Below are 23,218 nucleotides of genomic sequence, written 5' to 3'. Positions count from 1 at the left end.
GAAACATACAACATGTGAAACAAGGATTTAATTTGTGATTATGATTAAAAATATGATAAACACAAATAATGATTCTGATGTTTCACTGGAAAAAAATACTTAAAGAAATGTTGAGCCTCTATGGTTTATTTTTAGCCCTGGTGTAGTCCTGGTTTAGTCCTGATTTAGTCCTGGTTCAGTCCTGATTTAGTCCTGGTTTAGTCCTGATTTAGTCAAATTCTCCTGGACGTGTTTAAAATATAAACTTTGAACTGAATTTTTAAATCATAAATGTTGAATCACATGACCGTGTTCAGTGTTTCTCTGTGTTCTGCGGTGACGCTCTGATGTGGACAGATGTCTTTGTCCTCGTCTCTGTCAGGGCGGCCATCTTTAAACCGTCCTTAATCTAATCGTGCTCCGTTTGAGACAGGAGTGAGCTCAGGTCTGATACACCACAGAGACAGGAGTGAGCTCAGGTCTGATACACCACAGAGACAGGAGTGAGCTCAGGTCTGATACACCACAGAGACAGGAGTGAGCTCAGGTCTGAGACACCACAGAGACAGGAGTGAGCTCAGGTCTGATACACCACAGAGACAGGAGTGAGCTCAGGTCTAGTGGCTTTGAGACGACTCAACAAATGTGCACAGGAATTTAAAGGCCCTCAATGGACAGGATTTTTTCAGTGTATTTAGTCAAAATGTGTCTTGCCTCAGTAGCACAGACTGTTTATATAAATGGGCATAGCTAACATGCTAGCCGCCGCGTTACAAACAGGAAGTGATCACGGGCTCCACTGACTCCAGCTTAGACTCACTTTACATTAGAAAACCGTCTCCTCTCTCTGTCCCTGCTGCTTCAGATGTTCAGATTAACCCTCTACATGATCCTGGGGTTCATTTTTTTGAATTATTTTGAGTTTGTTTTTAATTTTTATTTATTTTTATTTATTTATTAATTTTTTGTTGTTGTAATTTTTAGGGTTTTTGATTCTCATTTTTATTATCTTTTTGTTGTTTTTTTTTACATTTTATTTTTGTTATTTTTCAGTTTTTTAGTAATTTGGAGTTTGTTTTTTTTGTTTTTTTATATATATATATATATATAAACTGTCCCCTCTCTCTGTCTCTGCTGCTTCAGACTCATTTTGGTCTTAAATGTTCGTATTAACCCTCTACATGATCCTGGGGTTTGAGTTTTTGCTTTTTTTTCTTTCTTTTTTTTGAGTTATTTTGTTTTTATTTTTATTTATTTTTTGGTAATTATGAGGATTTTTGATTGTTATTTTTATTATCATTTTTTAATAGATTTTTTATTTTTTTATTTTTCAAGTTTTTTTTGTTTGTTTTTTTAGTTATTTTGAGTTTTTTTTTCTTATTTTAAGTTTTTGTTTGCTTTTTTTAGTTATTTTGTTTTTATTTATTTTTTGGTAATTATGAGGGTTATTTTTATTATCATTTTTTTAATAGTTTTTTTTCAAGTTTTTTTGTTTGTTTTTTGTTATTTTGGGGTTTTTTTTATTTGTTTTTTTCTTATTTATTTTTATTTATTTATTTTATTAACCCTCTACATGATCCTGGGGTTTTTATTTCACTATTGCACATGTGTAAAACTCAAACTCGACAGGGTAAATTAAAAACTATGATGGTTTTAAAGTCTCAGTTTACCAGGAGATACGCAGTTCCAGTTGGATTTGTCATATTTTTGTAATAATACAGTAATAAATACAAAAACAGTTAATGAACAAATTAAAAAAATGAGTCAGATTTATTTTACATCTGCCCCTTTGACGGCAGCCATTTTGATGACGTCGCTCCTGTTAGCGTTAGCAACAGGTTTGATTGACAGCGTTGCTAAGCGCCTGCTCCCTGCTGAACCAACAACGTGGGCACGAAGGGGCGTTACCTTCAACGACCTCGCTATGGATTGGCTCTTTGGTTGCTATGATACTCAGGGTTCAGATTTTCAAACACGGAACACGCCTCCAGATTAGCCGCTATAACTGCTAGCCTCGACGAGCTTCATTCGGAGCTGAACGCCGTGGGTGACGTCGCACTCGCTCGGTCGCTTCTTTACACAGACGACGCCCAGATATATCGTAAAAGCGGCAGTTTGAAAATCCAGAAGTGCGCGTTAGCATGCTGGTTGTTGTTAGCTTTACCGTGACGACTGCGCTCGTGTCTTAAAGTCGTGAAACGTTCTTATAAACTCATCCTGGTGAGTAGTTAGGATGTTTTTAAATCAGGTTTGACACCATCAGGATAAGTTACAGGTCTGATCTGTGCAGAGGCGAGCCCACTCAAAATAAGAATGAATGTTTTTGATGCCGTTTCTGCAGTTTAAGGTTCTAAGTTGAAGCTAAACTGACTTCCTCTCCGAGTGTCTGCTGTCGTCCGGACTCGTTACCTGAAGAAGTTGATGTTGGGGTAGTTGTGGTACTCGGTTTTCCTGGAGTTTCTTCGAGGAAATGTGCAGAAAAATGCGTTTGAAAGAAGACAAGCAATCTGCTCCTGAGACAGAGAGATGGAGTGGGTCATCCCTCGCTTCAGCAGAGGAAGAGGCTGTGGAGGAGAAGAGAGGGGTAGACCTGGTTTAGACCGGGTTTAGACCAGGTTTAGACCGGGTTTAGTCCTGATTTAGTCTTGGTTTAGTCTTGGTTTAGTCCTGGTTTAGACCTGGTTTAGACCTGGTTTAGACCTGGTTTAGACCTGGTTTAGACCTGGTTTAGACCTGGTTTAGACCTGGTCGTGCTCTTCAGTGTTCCAGGTGATTAAAGTCTATCTCTTCTGGATGTTCTTGAGTTTAAGTGATTAGATGAAGAGCAGGTCCAGACTCTCCAGGTCAAATATAAACAGCACTGTTAAGAAACAGACTGAGCAACGATTAGGCCTGGTTTAGACCTGGTTTAGACCTGGTTCAGTCCTGGTTTGGTCCTGGTTTGGTCTTGGTTTAGTCCTGGTCTAGTCCTGGTTTAGTCCTGGTTTTGTCCTGGTTTTGTCCTGGTTTAGTCCTGGTTTAGTCCTGGTTTAGTCCTGGTTTAGTCCTGGTCTAGTCCTGGTCTAGTCCTGGTCTAGTCCTGGTTTAGTCCTGGTTTAGTCCTGTTTAGTCCTGGTCTAGTCCTGGTCTAGTCCTGGTTTAGTCCTGGTTTAGTCCTGGTTTAGTTCTGTCTGAGGTTTAAACAGATTCTATTGAACCAAAGGAAAAACGTTCAATACAAACTGACCCTGACCCCAGAGAAAAGAACATTTAGACTGATTTACACACGAGAGGAGGAGAGGAGAGGAGGAGAGAGGAGAGAGGAGAGGAGGAGAGAGGAGAGGAGAGAGGAGGAGGAGAGAGGACAGGAGAGGACAGGAGAGGAGAGAGGGAGAGAGGAGAGAAGAGAGGAGAGGAGAGAGGAGAGGAGAGAGGAGAGGAGGAGGAGAGAGGAGGAGAGAGGAGAGAGGGAGGAGGAGAGGAGGAGAGGAGGAGAGGAGGAGAGGAGGAGGAGAGAGGAGAGGAGGAGAGAGGAGAGGAGAGGAAGAGAGGAGGAGAGAGGGAGGAGGAGAGGAGGAGAGAGGAGAGGAGAGAGGAGAGAGGGAGGGGGAGAGAGGAGAGAGGAGAGAAGAGAGGAGGAGAGAGGGAGGAGGAGAGAGGGAGGAGGAGAGGAGAGAGGGAGGAGGAGAGGAGGAGAGAGGAGAGGAGAGAGGAGAGGGGGAGAGAAAGATGTCAGAAGCTTCACTGTGGAGTGTTTTAAGTCTCGTCTTCAGACTTTTACTCTTTTATCTCTACAGGAGGCGTCTGTCCTCTCTTAGTTATTAGCCTTGGCGCTCTCAGGGCTAACTGTAGTAGTAGTAGTAGTAGTAGTAGTAGTAGTAGTAGTACTTCATACCTTGGTTATTAGCCTTGGCGCTCTCAGGGCTAACTGTAGTAGTAGTAGTAGTAGTAGTAGTAGTAGTAGTAGTAGTACTTCATACCTTGGTTATTAGCCTTGGCGCTCTCAGGGCTAACTGTAGTAGTAGTAGTAGTAGTAGTAGTAGTAGTAGTAGTACTTCATACCTTGGTTATTAGCCTTGGCGCTCTCAGGGCTAACTGTAGTAGTAGTAGCAGCAGTAGTAGCAGTAGTAGTAGTAGTAGTAGTAGCAGCAGTAGTAGTAGTAGTAGTAGTAGCAGTAGTAGTAGTAGTAGTAGTAGTAGTAGTAGTAGTACTTCATACCTTGGTTATTAGCCTTGGTGCTCTCAGGGCTAACTGTAGTAGTAGTAGTAGTAGTAGTAGTAGTAGTAGTAGTAGTACTTCATACCTTGGTTATTAGCCTTGGCGCTCTCAGTGTTAACTGTAGTAGTAGTAGTAGTAGTAGTAGTAGTAGCAGTAGCAGTAGTAGTAGTAGTAGTAGTAGTAGTAGTAGTAGTAGTAGTAGTAGTAGTAGCAGTAGTACTTCATACCTTGGTTATTAGCCTCGGTGCTCTCAGTGCTAACTGCACCATCTCTGGCAGCACTGACTCAAACAGATGTTCGGCCGAGTCCGGGTCCAGGACCTGAGACAAACAGCTGGAGTTTAATGTTTGATTTAAAATTAAAATTCAGAAATGTTTGTTTAATGTGGATCAAGAGGCAGATGTGAGTTTACAGTTTTTAAATCAGACTCTGAGCTCGTCAAACTTTACAAGAAACAACATCAGAATGAAATAATAAAAATATAAATGAATCAAACAGATCGGCACGGGTCAAGTTAAAGACGTAAACACAAATTAAAATATCACTTTATCACTGTGATAACATGTTTCAGACGACGTCATAAAATACTACAGGCCAAAATATTTAATACAGATGGAGGCGGCCGAGGTTAGTACTGTTCAAAGTTTTACTGTAGTACAGTGAGTTCTACGGGTCTAGTCCAGGACTGTCCTGATCATTATTTAATTCAGATTAAAGGCAAATTCACTTTTTGTTTCATTGTTTTGGACTTTTTATAAATGTCTTTCATCTTTCAAAAACAAAATGAATGATACACAGATTATAAATATGAAAGAGTCAACATTTAAACTGTGGTTTTCATAATCACAATAAAATAAATCCACTGAGATTTTAGAATTTATTCACCTCAGAGGGCGACAAATAACTGCACTAATGTGAAAGTGAAACTGACCGGACTGTAGGAAATGAACCAGGTCTGGATCAGAGACAGTGGGTTTGGTGCAAAAAACGACACACAACACGATAAACGTCACACTAAATGTCACACTAAACGTCACGATAAACGACACACTAAACTTCACGCTAAAGTTCACACTAAAAAACAACCTCAAAATAATTAAACAAAAAAAAAAACTAAAAATAACTAAAAAAACAAACAAAAAACTCAAAATAACTAAAAAGATAAAGAAAATAAACAAAAAAAAAACCCCTGAAGACAACAAAAAATAAATAAAAATAAACCCAAAAAATCCTCAAAATACCCCCCCCCCCAAAAAAAAACAAAAAAACAAACTCAAAATAACAAAAAAATAATCAAACAAAAAAAACCCTAAAAACTCAAAATAAAAATAAAAAAAAACCTGAAAACTCAAAATAACAAATAAAAATAAAATAAATAAATAAATTATAATAAAAATAACAAACAAAACCCCTCAAAAAAAAAAAAAAAAAAACTCAAAAAAATGTACCCCAGGATCATGTAGAGGGTTAATACGAACATTTAACACCAAAATGACGAGTCTGAAGCAGCAGAGACAGAGAGAGGAGACAGTTCATCAATAGAAAGTGAATCGGAGCCAGAGTCGACGGAGCCGGATGTCCATTTTACAAACTTTAAACGTCTCTATAACAAGTGCACAACATTTAAACGACTCAGACTTTGTGAAACGCCACAGCGCTCACTAAATGTGGGCTCAAGCGTGACTCACGGACACAAGGTTACTCCCGTTGTACCGCACGTTACGATCGATGGTAATGTTATTATCTCTGTTCCCATGGATTCCACACGTGCAAATGTCAAATTCGCGAAACGGAAATCCCAAATATGAAGGAAACAAAGGCCGTAGAGCGCCGTGACTCAGCGGGAGCCTCTTCTAATCGACCCGTCCGTTTAAACTGCTCAGATTTGACCCGTTTACGTGATTCAACGCTCCGCAATGTTTTACGTAATTCGCATTTCCGTACCGCCGCGACGCAAATGTCAAGGTGATGTTTCAGACCGCGCTAACGTAATAACGATCGGCCCCGCACCTGAGTCACGGGTTCAACTTCCCATGATGCATTGAGACTAAAATGGAAGATAAAGCTGAAGTTTAAACGTGTCAGATGAGTCGCCATCTTTGACGTGAAGTTCGGGGTCAACTCCCGACTTTTCTGCGCAGAGTTTGAATGTTTCTCACGGGTCTGGGGTTAGAGGACAAACTTCACCTCCCGGGACGATAAAGCGGGGACGGCGGCTCAGTCGGTAGAGCAGTTATTGTCCACTGATCTGAAGGTTGGTGGTTCAAATCCCGCTCTCGAAACATAAACAATAGAAGTAGAGCGGTCAGATTCACACGTTGGTTGGTAGCTTCCAGTTCTACAGATGAACACTGCCATTGTGTCCTTGGGCAAGACACTTCAGCCGCCTTCCCCCGGCGTCTGTGTACACTGGTGAACCATTTATCTATCCACCCGTAGAGAAAAGTGTCTTGCCTAAGGACACGACGACACTGACACCTCGTTTTCCCAGCGTTTTCTCACAAAGCACCAGGCTCAAACTTACAAAAATACAACTGGGAGGAGGAGTAGTAGTAGTAGTAGTAGTAGTACTTGCAACAGTAGTAAGTAATACATTTATATCGTAGTAGTGGTAGTCATAGTTGTAGTAGCAGCAGAAGTAGTAGTAGTAGTAGCCATAATGGTAGTAGCCAGCAGTAGGTGTCAAGATCTGTGTACATTTATCTCATAGCAGTAGTAGTAGTAGTAGTAGTAGTAGTAGTAGTAGTAGTAGTAGTAGTAGTAGTAGTAGTAGTAGTAGTAGTAGTAGTAGTGCCTCCTCCGTGTACATTTATATCACAGTAGTAGTAGTAGTAGTAGTAGTGGTAGTAGTAGTAGTAGTAGTAGTAGTAGTAGTAGTAGTAGTAGTAGTAGTAGTAGTAGTAGTAGTAGTGCCTCCTCCGTGTACATTTATATCACAGTAGTAGTAGTAGTAGTAGTAGTGGTAGTAGTAGTAGTAGTAGCTGTAGTGCCTCCTCTGTGTACATTTATATCATAGCAGTAGCAGTAGTAGCAGTAGTAGTAGTAGTAGTAGTAGTAGTAGTAGCAGTAGTGCCTCCTCTGTGTACATTTATATCATAGCAGTAGTAGTAGTAGTAGTAGTAGTAGTACTAGCTGTAGTGCCTCCTCCGTGTACATTTATATCATAGCAGTAGTAGTAGTAGTAGCAGCAGTGCCTCCTCCGTGTACATTTATATCATAGCAGTAGTAGTAGTAGTAGCAGCAGTGCCTCCTCCGTGTACATTTATATCTCCGTGCGTCGCGCGGGGCCCTGGCTAAACGCCGTGGTAAATAATGGCGTCCCTGTGGTCATAAACCGCTCCTGTGGGGTTATGAATGTCCAGAGTCTGCGGCGCGCGGCGCAGGACGACGCTAGCCGTAGATCACGCTAACACGGCTAACTGAGGAGGTGACGTTACACAAGCCGCTACATCAAAACATGACAACGTAATCACACAGAGACCTAGCTGACGCGGATCAGGCAGGAGATTTAAGTCTACGGGAAATACGGCCATTTTAGAGTGACCTTTGAACAAGTGAGGTAATACGTGAGCTACGGCGACGCGCTACGAACGACAATAAAGCGGGTTTTTCCTTCTGTAATTTTAGGACGCCATGACAAAGAGAGTGTACGTGCTCTCGAGATAAATAAAAATAAATAAATCTGGGTATTTAAACTTTGAACCCACGCTAGCGCCGCACGATTTGGGGAAAAATATCCAATTATTTTATGTTTTAATACCGGATTTAATTAAGTTTACATTTTAAACACGTCGTGAAGATTTGGGAAAGAGACTGAATGTTTTGTACAGATTTAAACAACACGGAGAGACATTTTTATGCAGAATGAAACAGGAGGTTTTGTTGATAATAGAGAAAATTATGGACAACAAAAAAATTATAACAACAAAGACAACAAAAAAATTATAAAAATAACCCCAAAAAATCCTCAAAATAACCCCCCCCCCCCCAAAAAAAAAAAACACAACAAAATATACTCAAAATAACAAAAAAATAAAAATAAAAAAACCCTAAAAACTCAAAATAACAAAAAAAAAACAAAAAACAAAAAACAAAAACAAAAAACCTGAAAAGATAAAGAAAATAAACTAAAAAAAAACCTCAAGACAACAAAAAAATTATAAAGATAACCCCAAAAAAATCCTCAAAATAACCCCCCCCCCAAAAAAAACCCCAAAAAACCCAACTCAAAATAACAAAAAAAAAAATCAAACAAAAAAAACCTAAAAACTCAAAATAACTAAAAAGATAAAGAAAATAAACTAAAAAAACCTCAAGACAACAACAAAAAAAATATTAAAATAACCCCAAAAAATCCTCAAAATACCCCCCCCCCAAAAAAAAAAAAAAAAAACAAACAAAAAAACCCTCAAAATAACAAAAAAAACAAAAAAAAAACCATGAAAACTCAAAAAAAAAAAATATATATATATATATAATAAAAATAATAAACAAAACTCCTCCAAATACAAATACAATAAAATAAAATAAATTACTCAATAAAATGTACCCCAGGATCATGTAGAGGGTTAATACGAACATTTAACACCAAAATGACATGAATTGGAGCCAGAGTCAACGGAGCCTGAAGTGCGTCCATGATCACGTCTTATTTTGAACGCGGCGGCTAGCAGGTTAGCTACGTCCACTTATACATACAGTTTATGTCGATTACTAAAAAAAGGAGCGTGTTTTGTCTTGTCACTGTGGTATCGTAATCAGTATCGAGTATTGAGCGAATCCCTTAGTATCGAAATCGAGATTCGTCTTCCGGCCTGACCCGCCGTCGCTTTAGTAAACACAACTCCATTTGAACGCACACTCTGTCCATCACCGGCCCGTGTGAGTCTGAAGATGAAAGAAAAAAGAAAAAAAAACAACACATGAATATTTAATGAGGCCGCTGCACCTGTCAGTCACCCATTCACCTGTCAGTCTGAGGGCCAGGGCGGCAGGGACTCTCCAAAACAACACACACGAGGGTCAAGATTCAGCGTCTTTGGTGTTTTATAGAATGCAGTGGCGTCGTACGACCAGATGGGGGCAGAAGACAGTGTTTCCTATTGACCACGTTGTTCTTTATCGTGAAATATCCAAAAGGTAAACTCACAAATGTTGAACCTCGTCATCTCGATTAGTGACTAGACCCGAGAACTCGCTGTTTTATAACACAAATATTACTGAAGTACTGTTTTAAGTGTGTACTTTTTACTTTTACTTCAGTGCATTTGAGAGCAGTATCTGTACTTTCTACTCCGCTACGTTTTTTGAACAGGACTGAAAAGTTAAAGTATTTTTATTTTACTTTGAGATCTGTGGAAAAGGGTGAGGGTTTATTTTTTTAGCACGATTGTAATTTGAACAAAAATACAAATAAAAACAGAAAAAAAAAAAAAAAACGCTGATGTTTCTGTTGAACAAAACGTATTTTAAATCTTTATCAAAATCTCCACATTTGAAGCTTCGTAAGATCTGAAAATCTACACAAAATACGTTTACTTTTCACTCTTAAAGTACATTTTAAAACAGGTACTTTAATACTTTTACTTCAGTAGATTTTTCCATGTGATACTTTTACTCGAGTATTTCTCAGCTCTGGTATCTGTACTTTTATTTAAGTGATAAAATTTGAATAAACCAAAGAGCCAATCAGGAGCGAGGCTGTTGAAGGTAACGCCCCTTCACGCACCGCCGGGTTAGCAGGGAGCGGGCGCCTAGCAACGCTGTCAATCAAACCTGTTGCTAACGCTAGCGGGACTGACCTCGGCGTCTGATTTGTCTGTTTTTAATGTTCAGATCTTGATTTACAGGATCATGTAGAGGGTTAATACGAACATTTAAGCGCACATGATCACTTCCTGTTTGAAACGCAGTAGCTAGCAGGTTAGCAGGTTAGTTTACGTTTTTTTATTCTCACGCGGGTTTTCGTTCTTCGATTCTCACGCGGGTTTTCGTTCTTCGATTCTCACGCGGGTTTACGTTTTTTGATTCTCACGCGGGTTTACGTTTTTTGATTCTCAAGCGGGTTTACGTTTTTTGATTCTCACGCGGGTTTACGTTTTTTGATTCTCAAGCGGGTTTACGTTTTTTGATTCTCACGCGGGTTTACGTTTTTTGATTCTCAAGCGGGTTTACGTTCTTCAATTCTCACGCGGGTTTTTGTTCTTCGATTCTCACGCGGGTTTACGTGTTTTGATTTACGTTACTTGACTCATGTGCGCTGAAAGACGGACGTGTAACAGGTTGAAGTTTCACGCCCCGAGTCGCAACAGAGACATCTACACGGCCATATGCAAACTACGCTACGAGAAGATTCCCGCGTGATGTGATTTTCCCGTATCGCGCAGCAGTTTCCCACATTATACCACACATCGAAAACCAAAGACCTTTAGCCGTTTCAGACCAAACCCACGTCTCAAACGCTTCACCTTTTTACAGTTTAAATGTGTTTAAATCACGGAGGCGGCTGTAGCCCGTGGGCACGCTCGCTATGAAACCGGATTAAATAACATTATGCATTACAATTCCCATTAGGATCCACGCTCCACAGACCTGACGCGTAACCGTTTAATATGTATTTTGTCTTGACAACTTCCCAAATCTGACCTTTTGGTGAAACCGATTAAATTATTGTGCGCAGCTGCATTCAAAGTGTGTAAAAGCTATTACAGCTCTATGGATCAAAGTGACAGGAATCCATTTGGAACGTCGCCTGTTTGGGAAAAACGCACGTTTTTTATGGGGAAAAATAGACCAGTTTAATACGAACGGATCGGAACAAGAGCAAGGAGAACAGTTACAAAGGTAAGTGTCAACACACGAGACAAGGCGCCAAATGGGCCGGTGTAGTTCATTTATAAAGCAGACGGAGGGAGGGAGGGAGGGAGAGAGAGAGGGAGGGAGGGAGAGAGAGGGAGAGGGAGAGAGAGAAGGAGGGAGAGAAGGAGGGAGGACACAGAGAGAGAGAGAGACACAGAGACAAGACGCCAAATGGGCCGGTGTAGTTCATTTATAAAGCAGACGGAGGGAGGGAGGGAGAGAGGGAGGGAGGGAGAGAGGGAGAGAGAGAGGGAGAGAGAGAGGGAGGGAGAGAGAGGGAGGGAGGGAGGGAGGGAGGGAGAGAGAAGGAGGGAGGACAGAGAGAGACAAGGCGCCAAATGGGCCGGTGTAGTTCATTTATAAAGCAGACGGAGGGAGGGAGGGAGGGGGGGGGGGGAGAGAGAGAGAGGGAGAGGGAGGGAGAGACAAGGAGAGAGGGAGAGAAGGAGGGAGGACACAGAGAGAGAGAGAGACACAGAGACAAGACGCCAAATGGGCCGGTGTAGTTCATTTATAAACCAGACGGAGGGAGGGAGGGAGAGAGGGAGGGAGAGAGGGAGGGAGGGAGAGAGAAGGAGAGAGGGAGAGAGAGAGGGAGGGAGAGGGACGGAGGACAGAGAGAGAGAGAGACAGAGAGACAAGACGCCAAATGGGCCGGTGTAGTTCATTTATAAACCAGACGGAGGGAGGGAGAGGGAGGGAGAGAGCGGAAGAGAGAAGGAGGGAGGACAGAGAGGGAAAAAGACGGAGGGAGGGAGGACAGAGAGAGAGGGTAAAGGAGGGGGGCAGAGGGAAGAAGGGAAAGAGGGAGAGAGAGGGAAAAGGTAGGGGGGAGAGGAGGGGGGAGCGGGAAAGAGAGGGGGAAAGGCAGACTGAGGTAAAGGGGGGGAGAGGGAGGGAGTCAGATAGAGAGAGAACAAGGGAGAGAGAGGGAGGGAGGGAGGGGAGAGAGAAAGAGACAGGAGAAGCAAAGATGATAGATGGATGAAGAGAGCGGGGGAGGGAGGGATGGAAGAAGTGGAAAGAGAGTTGGGAGAGAGAGACGTAAAGATGATAGATGGGTGGAGAAAGCAGGGGAGGGATGAAGAGGAGGAGGGAGGATAGAAGGAGAGAGAGGAGAAACAACATGGAGGGTGAAGGAGGGCGGAGGAGGAGGGGGAGGGGCAGAGACGAGGGAGGTAAAGGGGAAAAGAAAGAGAGAGGAAAAACAAAGACGAAAGACGGATGGACAAAGTTGGGGACTGAGGGAGGGAGAGCGAAAGGAGGAAGTGGGAAGAAGAGAGAAGAGGAGAGGGAGGGAGAGAGAGAAAAAGAGGAAGACATAGACAGAAGCGAAACGAGAGATGGAAGGAGGAAGGGGCAGACAGACAGAAAGGAGAGAGGGAGAGACAGACATGAAAACAGGTCTGTGACGTAAATCTCACACACACCGAGGAAAATAAACACAAAAAAAAATGATATAAAAACTGACTCTTGTGTCTTTAAGTCGTGTTTAAATCTGTTAACGCGTCAAAAACACGCCCTGTTCCACCTCGTGATGTCATCAAGTGGGAGTTTTCACGTTAACGTCGACCTTTTGACCTTTAGTTCAGTCGAAATCCGCGACTCCAGAAGCTGAAATTAAACCCAAATTGTTCTATAAATGAAGGTGGAGTTTAGAAACACAGTGGAGCACTTCCTGTATCGCCACATGATGACATCACAAGGTGGAACAGAGTGTTTTCAGTTTGGGTGAAGAACTCAGCTTAAATATGCAGGTTTTATGTGTTAAACGTGTGAAACAAAACACAACTCCGGGTCTGTGTGTGACGAGGAAATGACATTAGAGCGGATGAGAAAACGGCGTCACGCGGGCGATTTAAGAGGCGACGCCAGGTCAGGAAACGCCGCCTTTTTCACGTCGTATTTCAGTCGTTTTCAGGTTAACAGAACTATTTTTATATTTCACTTTCACGATATGTGTGTACTGGGGCGTGGGGGTTTCAAAAATATAGAAAAACAGAAACTGATTGATACAAAAACTGATAATTTCTGGCAGATATTGACACTAAAAATGTCCCGTCGACAGAATTGAACGTTTCCTGATTCTGTTCATCCTGATGTGTCTGAATAAAACACAGTCAGAGAGAACGACTGCACCTCTCTGCTCTCTACTCCCCCTCTCCTCATCTTCACTCTCTCTACTCCCCCTCTCCTCATCTTCACTCTCTCCTCCCCCTCTCCTCATCTTCACTCTCTCCTCCCTCCTCTCTCTCTCCATCTTTCTCTCATCTCCTCTTTCCTCTCTCCTCCTTCCTCTCTCTTTCTCCTCATTCTTTTACCTTCTCCTCTCTTTCTCCTCATTCTTTTACCTCCTTCCTCTCTCTTTCTCCTCATTCTTTTACCTTCTTCCTCTCTTTCTCTCATCTTCTTTCCCCTCTCCTCCTTCCTCTCTCTTTCTCCTCGTTCTTTTACCTCCTTCCTCTCTCTCTCTTCCTCTTTCTCTCATCTTCTCTTTCCTCTCTCCATTCCTTTAACCCTCTCTCCTCCTTCCTCTCCTCTTCCTCTTCTTCTCCTGCACACTGAGGATTACACACACACACACATATAACACACACACACACAGGGAACAGAAAACTAAAACTATTTCATGAGGAAAATCACAGTATTTTGATTTTATTATCGTTGTGGCATCAGAATCGGTATCGAGTATCGAGTATCGAGTCTAGTCCTTCGTACCAAAATTGAGTTTAAAATTGTCGTTTTGTTTTACTTATTTTACATAAACGTTTAGTCCGTGTTGATGGAAAATAAGCTCAAATAAAACAAGTCAAATAAAGTAAATTCTAAATAAAAATATATAAAAGTATAAATGTAATGTTTCTTTTTTCATATTTATTTTTGTATCAGTGAAATAATCCTGAACATGATCTACTGATACTTCACAGAGACATGACGCTGAAGGGGGGATGGGGGCTCTGCATGTATGTCTAGGGTGAAATGTTCAGCAGTTACCACGGTGACACGACAAAAAAGTTTTTAAATGGTTTGAAAACTGGTGGAAAAATTGAAAATGCGTTTTAAAAAAATGGGTTTAAACAGCAGATTTTAATAAAAGCTCAGGGTTTCAGAGTTTAATTTTACACAAAAAGGTGAGAGCGGCTGACGGAAAAACTGGTGGCTAACGCTAACGCTAATGCTAATGCTAGCTAGCGTGTGACTGTAATGTTACTTGAGACAGACGTGTTTAAATAAATGAGCTCAGATAAATCAGCTCCGTGTTAAAACAAAACTCAGATTAAAGTCAAACAGAGCGTCAGACAGAGCAGTGCCTCCAGCTAGCGTCACACACACGGGGAACGCCGACGACACTTTTACAAACGCACTTCTGTAAACCGGATTTTAATCTAATTTATCGTCACATAAAGTGTTTGACAGCGGCTGATTCGACTCGCACGAAAACGAACGTCTAAACTCCCGTCCGTCAAAGATCCAACGTCGAGTCGTTAAGTTCGTCAATGTCGGGATTTTTATCGAGTTTTTCCGTCTGGCTCTGAGTTTCCAGGACAAAAACAGATAAAACACGGAAAAATAAAGGAAAACGATGAGAGTGATCGACAGTAATGAAGGAAAAGTAGTGAAGTATTTAAGTAACAGCTTTGGTATCTGTACTTTACTTGAGTACATTATACAGTGTGTACTTTTTACTTTTACTTGAGTACATTTTAGATCAGATACTTTTTACTTTTACTTGAGTACATTTGAGAGCAGTATCTGTACTTTACTTGAGTACATGTTACAGTGTGTACTTTTTACTTTTACTTGAGTACATTTTAGATCAGATACTTTTTACTTTTACTCGAGTACATTTGAGAGCAGTGTCTGTACTTTACTTGAGTACGATTTACAGTGTGTACTTTTTACTTTTACTCGAGTACATTTGAGAGCAGTATCTGTACTTTACTTGAGTACGATTTACAGTGTGTACTTTTTACTTTTACTTGAGTACATGTTAGAGTGTACTTTTTACTTTTACTCGAGTACATTTTAGATCAGATAGGTCAGATACTTTTTACTTTTACTCGAGTACATTTGAGAGCAGTATCTGTACTTTACTTGAGTACATTTTACAGTGTGTACTTTTTACTTTTACTCGAGTACATTTTAGATCAGATAGGTCAGATACTTTTTACTTTTACTTCACTACATTTGAGAGCAGTATCTGTACTTTTACTTGAGTACATGTTACAGTGTGTACTTTTTACTTTTACTCAAGTACATCTGAGAGCAGTATCTGTACTTTCTCCACTACATTTCTGAACAGGACTGAAAAACTGCAGTATTTCTATTTTACTTCGACACCTGCTGAACAGACCGAGGGTTTAATTTGAACACATTTATAATTTGAACAAACAAAAATATACAAATAAAAAACGTCGAGAAAATATGGATTCAAAAATATAAATTCAATCGTTTCTATTTAACAAAATTCAGCTCAAATCTTGATCAAAATCAGGACATTTGAAGCTTTAAAACGTGTCAAAATCTGCAAAATACTTTTAGTTTTTACTCGTTAAGTTCATTTTTAAACAGTTGCTTTTCACTTTTACTCACGTAGGTTTTTTCACGTGATACTTTTACTGTTACTTGAGTATTTTTCGCTTTGGTATTTGTATTTTTACTTCACAAAACTGAGTACTTCTTCCATAATAATGACTCCTTTTCTTACCTTAGTGCAGTACAAATACAGGGCAGTGAAGTCCCATTTCTTTGCGTAGGAGGCGTTGTATCGTAAAATGGCGTTCTGTTCAAATAAAAAAATAAAAAAATAGCTGTAAATAATAAAAATTAGATCATTATTATTAAAATCCACGCACAAATAAAAGAAAAGTTATTGTTTAAAACCAGGATTGTGGGGAGAAGCTGATTTTTAGGGCTGTGTCTCCCTCTAGTGGCCATTTCTAGTATTACAGTTTGTCTATTTTATTTTTTTTAACTTTTTTTTTTTACCTGAAGTTCAAGCGGATCTGAAAATTCACCGCTCAAAGATTCTTCAATCAGCTCCCAGCGGCTTTTATTTTCAAGATCATCCGTTTCCTGCAACAAAACAAACAAAAAACAACGACTTTAATTTAGAAAAGGCTCGACGGAGGAAGAACCGAGCGAGAAAGAACGAGAAAGAACGAGTTTTTATGTGTTTGGAAAATCAGGATTGTAGTTAAAAAGTAAAATGTGACTTTATTTTCTTTCTTTCCAAAAAATAACCAGTCTGCGTTTGCGTTTTCTGCGCCGAAACTCAACTTATCGTTCAGTAAATGAAAGATGAAACTATATTTTTTTAGTTTAAAGGACTTTTTCTGGGACGTTTTTGTTTATTTTTTTGACTAAACGATGAGATTTAAGCTGTAAAAAGTTGAATAAATAACTTTTCTGACTCATTATTAACACAAAATAATGACTAAAGTGTTTAATTCTGCTGTTTATTTAGTGCAGAGCGTGATTTTTTAATAATTTTGTAGATTTTTAATAGTTTTTATGGTTTAAATCTGCTCGTGTTTTTGTGTTTTTGTCGCACAAATTTGTTTCAACATCATCGTTTTTTGTCATTTATCATTGAAAAGTTGTTCCTTCTGTGATAATATTCCACAGTGGGGCTTAAAACATAAATACATCTTCACGGAGAACGTTCTGAAATGTGGTTTTAACTTTATTATTTCTATGGAAACACATAATCGACACATCGCCTCCAGAAGGTTACACACTGCAGCTTTAAATACAGGTAAAATAGAGTCACGTAAATTAATTTAAATGTCTTTTTTAGTATTTAATAAACTTGAAAAATTTGTAAAAACGTCCCCACACGAGAAATAAAGACGTGAAGAGTTTTATCAAAACATTACGGCTGAAATAAAAAAAAGTTTAGTGGTTTTAAGCGACAGAAAAAGCGAATTTTGACGTCATTTTGTGTAAAGAGAAGTAGTTTTGTGCGTTTGTGTAAATGTCCACACTGGTATTTCGTGTCATGTCGTGTGTGTGTGTGTGTGTGTGCGTTTTGACCTCGTCTCGCACTGGAAACAGACTCTTGCTGGAGCAGGGCATCTTCACGTGAACCTCGTCCCAAACGTCGTGGAAAGCAGACGGGTGAGGAGCAGGGAGGGACCCGGGACGGAGGAGGTCGGTCTGGAGTCGGGAGGAAAACCACAAAGTCAAACTGGGGTTTATTCTGCAGCTCAACGACAAAGTCAAACTGGGGTTTATTCTGCAGCTCCGACGACACTAAGGACGTGTGGAGTCTCAGGATTTAAACACCCTGGAGTCAGACCCAACGCTGTCCTTTAAAAGTCTAAAGTGAAAAAAGTCCCACGTGATTCAACTCAATGATCAGAAGTTTCATCACGTTCAGAAAAAGTTAAACGAGCGAAAGTACAATCCAGAGTTTAATGAAAATGTGAAGAGGCCGGAGATAAAAGAGTCTGAACGAGACAAACTGACTCAAATAAAACAAGTTTAATAATAAAATGTTTTATTTTGATTATTATTATTATTATTTTAAGGTTTTATTTTGACTCTTTGGTTCATCTGGTCCTTGGTCCTGGGGCTGGAGTCACAAAGATTATGTTGAATCTGGACTAGACCAGGTCTAAATAAGGACTAAACCAGGACTGAACCAGGACTGAACCAGGACTAGACCAGGACTAGACCAGGACTAGACCAGGACTAGACCAGGACTGAACCAGGACTAAACCAGGACTGAACCAGGACTAGACCAGGACTAGACCAGGACTAGACCAGGACTAAACCAGGACTGAACCAGGACTGAACCAGGACTAGACCAGGACTAGACCAGGACTGAACCAGGACTAAACCAGGACTGAACCAGGACTAGACCAGGACTAGACCAGGACTAGACCAGGACTGAACCAGGACTAAACCAGGACTGAACCAGGACTGAACCAGGACTAGACCAGGACTAGACCAGGACTAGACCAGGACTGAACCAGGACTAAACCAGGACTGAACCAGGACTGAACCAGGACTAAAACACAGGACTAAACCAGGACTAAACCAGGACTGAACCAGGACTGAACCAGGACTAAAACACAGGACTAAACCAGGACTAAACCAGGACTAAACCAGGACTGAACCAGGTCTAAACCAGGTGTAAACCGGGACTAAACCGGGACTAGACCGGGACTAGACCGGGACTAGACCGGGACTAGACCGGGACTAGACCGGGACTAGACCGGGACTAGACCGGGACTAAACCAGGACCATTTTTTTGATACTTTTTTTTAATGATACTTTTTTGCTTGTTGTTTTACTTTTTGTACAAATGTATTAAATGTTCTCTTTTGATTTGTCGACGCAGTAAGTGTCTTATGTATTATATGTATATTATATGTATATTATATGTATATTATTTTTATATTATATAATCTATATTGTACATTATGTACTTGTGTATCAGACGACATCACAACATCATATTTAATGGATGGGAGCAGCTAAAATCCTGGGTGCATGGATGTCTCTGGATGAACGTTCAGCAGTTACCATGGTGACACGACGCACACATTAGCAACAACCACCCAAAAAGTGTTAAAATGATCTGAAAACTCAAGAAAAAAACACTAAATGGATTTAAACAGCACATTTTCTCGCGGTCATGGTCAGGAGTTTGATTTTACACAGAAACGTGAGAGCGACTAACGGAAAAACTGTTGGCTAATGCTAATGCTAATGCTAATGCTAGCTTGTGGCTGTAATGTTATTAGAGAGGAGCTTTGTTTAACAGCACAAATCATCAAATCACCTGTTGTAGTTGAGCTAAAATCGGCTCTTTCTGGTCAGATTGTGTTAAAATAAAAGTCGGATTAAAGTCTGAGCGGTTCTTCAGACAGAGCAGTGCCTCCAGTTAGCCTCACACACACACACACAGGGGACATTTAGCGCACTTACCCGTATCATGACCGTGTGCCTCTGTGGATCGTTCCTGAGTCTGGGCAGAGGGGCTCCACACTCGGGCCTCCTCTTCAGCTCCTCGATGGGGGTCCCGAGCCACTTCACATCGGGCCGACCCTCCGCAGACCCGGCGTCCTCCTCCTCTTTCTCCTCCTCCTCCAACGACGACCCATCCGACACGTCCATCCTGCTGCGCTTCACGGACGCGCCCTGAGACGACGACCCCGGGAAGAAATCGGTTATTTTCACTTTGGGTTTCACGTAACTCTTCGGAGGAGACGTTTCGTTTTTTTTGGCGGCGTTTTCTTCCAGATCTTGCGATGTTAAAAGTTGAGTTTCTTCCTCGTCGTAAACCGCGTCCCGACTCTCCGTTTTATCGCCTTCGCCGCTTTGAACCGGATTTTCGTCGCTTATTTCCATTTCTTCTTGGTTTCCGGTCTCTACGTCTGAACTCGCAGGTTTCCGAGGCTTCGTCAACCAACAGTCTAGCGTGTTTATTATCTTTTTTTGTTGTTTTTGACGTCCGTCCTTTAGCGTAGCTCCGCGCGGCGGCGATCCCGTTCCGTTCTTCGATTTCAAATCCATGGCTTTATCCGACGAACGTGACGCACCATTTGTTGGAATCTGGAAAGAGGAAGCTGGAGAAGAGGTTTGTAAAGTTAAAAATTAGAAGTTGGGTCGTCAAATGTCTTGAAAATCAAATACTAATCGAACTGGACACTCGTTTGAGCAAGTATCGATACTAAAAAAGTCACATTCACAGGACAAAAACGGCGCAAACGATCCAGATTTGAATAATTTTAATTAATTTTTAAAAGTATAAATGTGACTTTTTGCCTTAACTGCTCAAAAATGGACTGAAAACAATTTAAATATCGTTACTTCTGTAGAAAGAGATACTATTTATTTATCGGTTATCAGCACCAATACTGAAAAAAAAGCGCTGGGTCAGATATCGGCTCCCAAATATCGGTTCTGTCGATATCCTGGTTGGACACATAAACTGATTTTATTTGCACAAAGACGTTCTGCCGCAGATAACACATTTGGATCCTTTTTAGTCTTATTTTATTTTAGATTTAAGGGAATAAATGTTTTTTTCAGTCTCTGGTATCGGCTGATATCGGGAAATCGGATGATACTTTAACTCGCAGTATCGAAATCAGTATCGGAACTGAAAAAATATGGACTGGCGATCCCGCGTTTTGACAAGACGAGAAGCAGAAAGTGTTATTCGTGTCACCAGCTTCTTTTCAGACTGTGGGGACAAAAGTTAAGACTATGAAGGGGCGTGGTTTCCTCTTTTAAAGGGAAACACTACATGGACCGCTATGGAAACTACCTGAGCGATCGAGGGATTACACAGATAAAACGACGGAATAGAAAAGAACGTTCTACCGTTTAATGTGGATTATTATCGGGATCGGCATCGAGTCTTTTGCTTAGAAATCGACATTTTTGTTTGAAACTTTAGCATTTTATTTTGAAAAACTAAAGTACTACGCAGACCTGGACCTTAGTGCTTTTTGTGCGGAAAGAAAAGACATTGACCTTTGACCCTGTTTTTATGCAGTACAGTCAGCGACAACAGATATTAACCACAAATCGGGTCAAAACGTCTCAATTTTGAACCTTAAAAACCAAATTCTGCAAAAAACAGCCCCCGCACCTCAATGTTAAACCACGAACAGTTTATAAAATCGTAAATACAAGCTGAATTTTAAACTTTAATCTCCGTTTGTCGTGTTATTTTTACCTGACGCAGATGAAACAGAAGATTGTGCGTCGCAGCGTGTCTCAGTTTTCTTGGGCAGAGGTTCACAGTCAGTAACAGACGTCAATCTGGAATAAAATAAAATGAAATAAAATCATAAATATCATTAAATACATAGCGGTGTTGTATTTTGTTTATATCTGTTTGTGTTTACTTTATGTGAAGCTCTTTGGGCAGATTAAGTTGTATTTTAAATGTCCTAAATAAATAAAATTGAATTGAACTTAAGTGTGAATAGAAGTTTGTCGCAAAATATTAAAATTTCAAACTTGTTTTCTATACTAAAGTTATTTTGATCCCCAAATAATCATTTTTAAAATCTATTTTTGGACAATATTGTAATTTTCAAGATAAAATAAAAGTTTATACACAACATTTACACTAGTTCTGATAAAACTCAAGACGAAACTGTTCAGGAAAGATCAAATTACGTCCATTTATGTGATTTTTTTAATATATATATATTTTTTGTCAGTATTGATATTTCCTTAAATGAGTATCTCGTCTCAGTACTGGATACTCGATACTTTTGTCAAACCTAATACAATCAAAAACATATATCTGTATCTGTTAAAAATAAGAAAAGTACAACAGAAATTATAGTAAAAGCCAAAAGTAAAACACACTGATTTTGATGTCCAAATAATAATTTTTAGCAGCTATTTTTTGGAAAATATTGTAATTTTCAAGATAAAATAAAAGTTTATACACAACATTTACACTAGTTCTGATAAAACTCAAGATAAAACTGTTCAGGAAAGATCAAATTATGCCCATTTATGTGTTTTTTGTTGTTTTTTTCTAATATTGATACTTCCTAAACACATATATCTGTTAAAAATAAGAAAGTCCCACAGAAATTATAGTAAAATCCAAAAGTAAAACACAACAGAAATGCATTGAAAATAATATATAAACTACAATTCACTGCTAATGATTTAATTAAAAAAAAAAAAAACATGACTTTTGCATCATTAATTAGAATTTTCCATTACATTACACCAGTTATTTCTGCACATTATTTTATACTCACAATTTAACTGGAAATGTCACCAAAGATAATGTTTTTAACCGGTTTGAATTCTTAATAAATCCTTTTCCAACGTGACGAGCAACTTTGAATAAATGTTTCGCGGCCATACAGTGGAAAAATATAAAGAAAAGTAATAATGTTTATGCTAACTCTGTGTACAATGACTCCCCCATAACAATGACAGTTAGCATCCTCGGCTAACTGCGGCTAAATCACAGTTTTGTGCTAAAGTAAAAGGCTTAAATTAAAACTGTTCATAAATCCGCTTTTGGCCAGTCCTTGGGTTCTAATAACACGCTTATATTTAATTTATTTTTTAAGGAAATAGTATAAAAACTGCAGCCTTGTCACGTCCTGTGGCACAGAATAAACACTACCGCATGAGCTCAAGTATCGCGAGATTTCAGTGCTGCTTTTCACGTTGAAACAGCACCATCGCGTGGACGTTTTAAGAAATACATTATGTTGTTTTTTTTTAAATAGAATTCACGCTTTTCTGTGACAGTAAATAGTATTTTATTAACACAGATATGCATTTTATTCACTTAACAATGCAAGGTTATTTAGTCTTTGTTCAAAATCACATATTTATTTTGTTTTTGGTAAAATAAAATAAATAAATAAAATAAAATAAAATAAAATAAAATAAAATAAAATAAAATGAAATGAAATGAAATGAAATGAAATGAAATGAAATGAAATGAAATGAAATGAAATGAAATAAAATAAAATAAAATAAAATAAAATAAAATAAAATGAAATGAAATAAAAAATAAATAAAATAAAATTAAATTCATGTTTAAAATGGAATTGCAATTTTGTCTTCCATGTTACAATAAACAATATAATGTCAGACAAAGTAAGCAACACAAGATAAATAAGTTTGGACAGTACAGTTGGTTCACAAAGTCATTCAAAGAGTTTTACAGAATAAATAACATAATTAAAATCACAATACAGCAAATCAAAACATAAATAATATTCATAAAATTAACATTAAAAGAGCATTTATAGGAAGTATAAGGATCAACTTGGAAAAACAAGCGGACGACACGAGTGAGAGCTTTGTGCAAAAAAATATAAAAATTAAAATATAAATAAATAAATAAATAAAAATAATAATAATAACAGTTTAACCATTTTAATCAAATCTCAGCCCTGCTCATTCCTCTCTGTGATTAGTTTGTAGATAAAATGAGCTTTCACATTGGATTCTGTCATTTAAATAAATAATAAAAGGGCCAATCCTTTGAACGGCTCTTTGAAACGAACGGATCCAAAAGCTTCGGATCGTTCAGGCTAAATGTGATTTTGTCCACTAGAGGGCACTGATGTATTTTATATATAGACGGGTCAAACTCATTTTTTTATTTTTATTTTTTACCGTTTTTAATTTTGGAGGCACAGTTCATCCAAAATATATGTTTATCCGGCT

At 39.3% G+C, this 23,218-nt stretch overlaps 1 protein-coding gene across 1 annotated transcript in view; it reads right to left on the bottom strand.

The window, feature by feature from the left end:
* The window catches only part of LOC117387570 (poly(ADP-ribose) glycohydrolase-like), a 50,509-nt gene extending 28,338 nt beyond the window's left edge, over nucleotides 1–22,171 (bottom strand). The window contains exons 1-8 of the mRNA XM_055229726.1: nucleotides 21,784–22,171; nucleotides 20,733–20,818; nucleotides 18,974–19,614; nucleotides 17,072–17,194; nucleotides 16,025–16,111; nucleotides 15,744–15,818; nucleotides 4,405–4,497; nucleotides 2,389–2,543 (exon numbers count right to left, since the gene is read on the bottom strand). Coding sequence (XP_055085701.1) covers nucleotides 2,389–2,543; nucleotides 4,405–4,497; nucleotides 15,744–15,818; nucleotides 16,025–16,111; nucleotides 17,072–17,194; nucleotides 18,974–19,614; nucleotides 20,733–20,818; nucleotides 21,784–21,890 — 1,367 coding nt within the window. The 5' untranslated portion in view covers nucleotides 21,891–22,171. The remainder of the gene's footprint in view (nucleotides 1–2,388; nucleotides 2,544–4,404; nucleotides 4,498–15,743; nucleotides 15,819–16,024; nucleotides 16,112–17,071; nucleotides 17,195–18,973; nucleotides 19,615–20,732; nucleotides 20,819–21,783) is intronic.
* Between the last annotated feature and the right edge of the window lie 1,047 nt (nucleotides 22,172–23,218).

Source organism: Periophthalmus magnuspinnatus, chromosome 19 (genome assembly GCF_009829125.3).
Source record: "Periophthalmus magnuspinnatus isolate fPerMag1 chromosome 19, fPerMag1.2.pri, whole genome shotgun sequence".
Lineage (NCBI taxonomy): Eukaryota > Metazoa > Chordata > Actinopteri > Gobiiformes > Gobiidae > Periophthalmus > Periophthalmus magnuspinnatus.
Note: the sequence above shows the minus strand (reverse complement) of the source record. Positions and strands in the feature narration are given on the sequence as shown.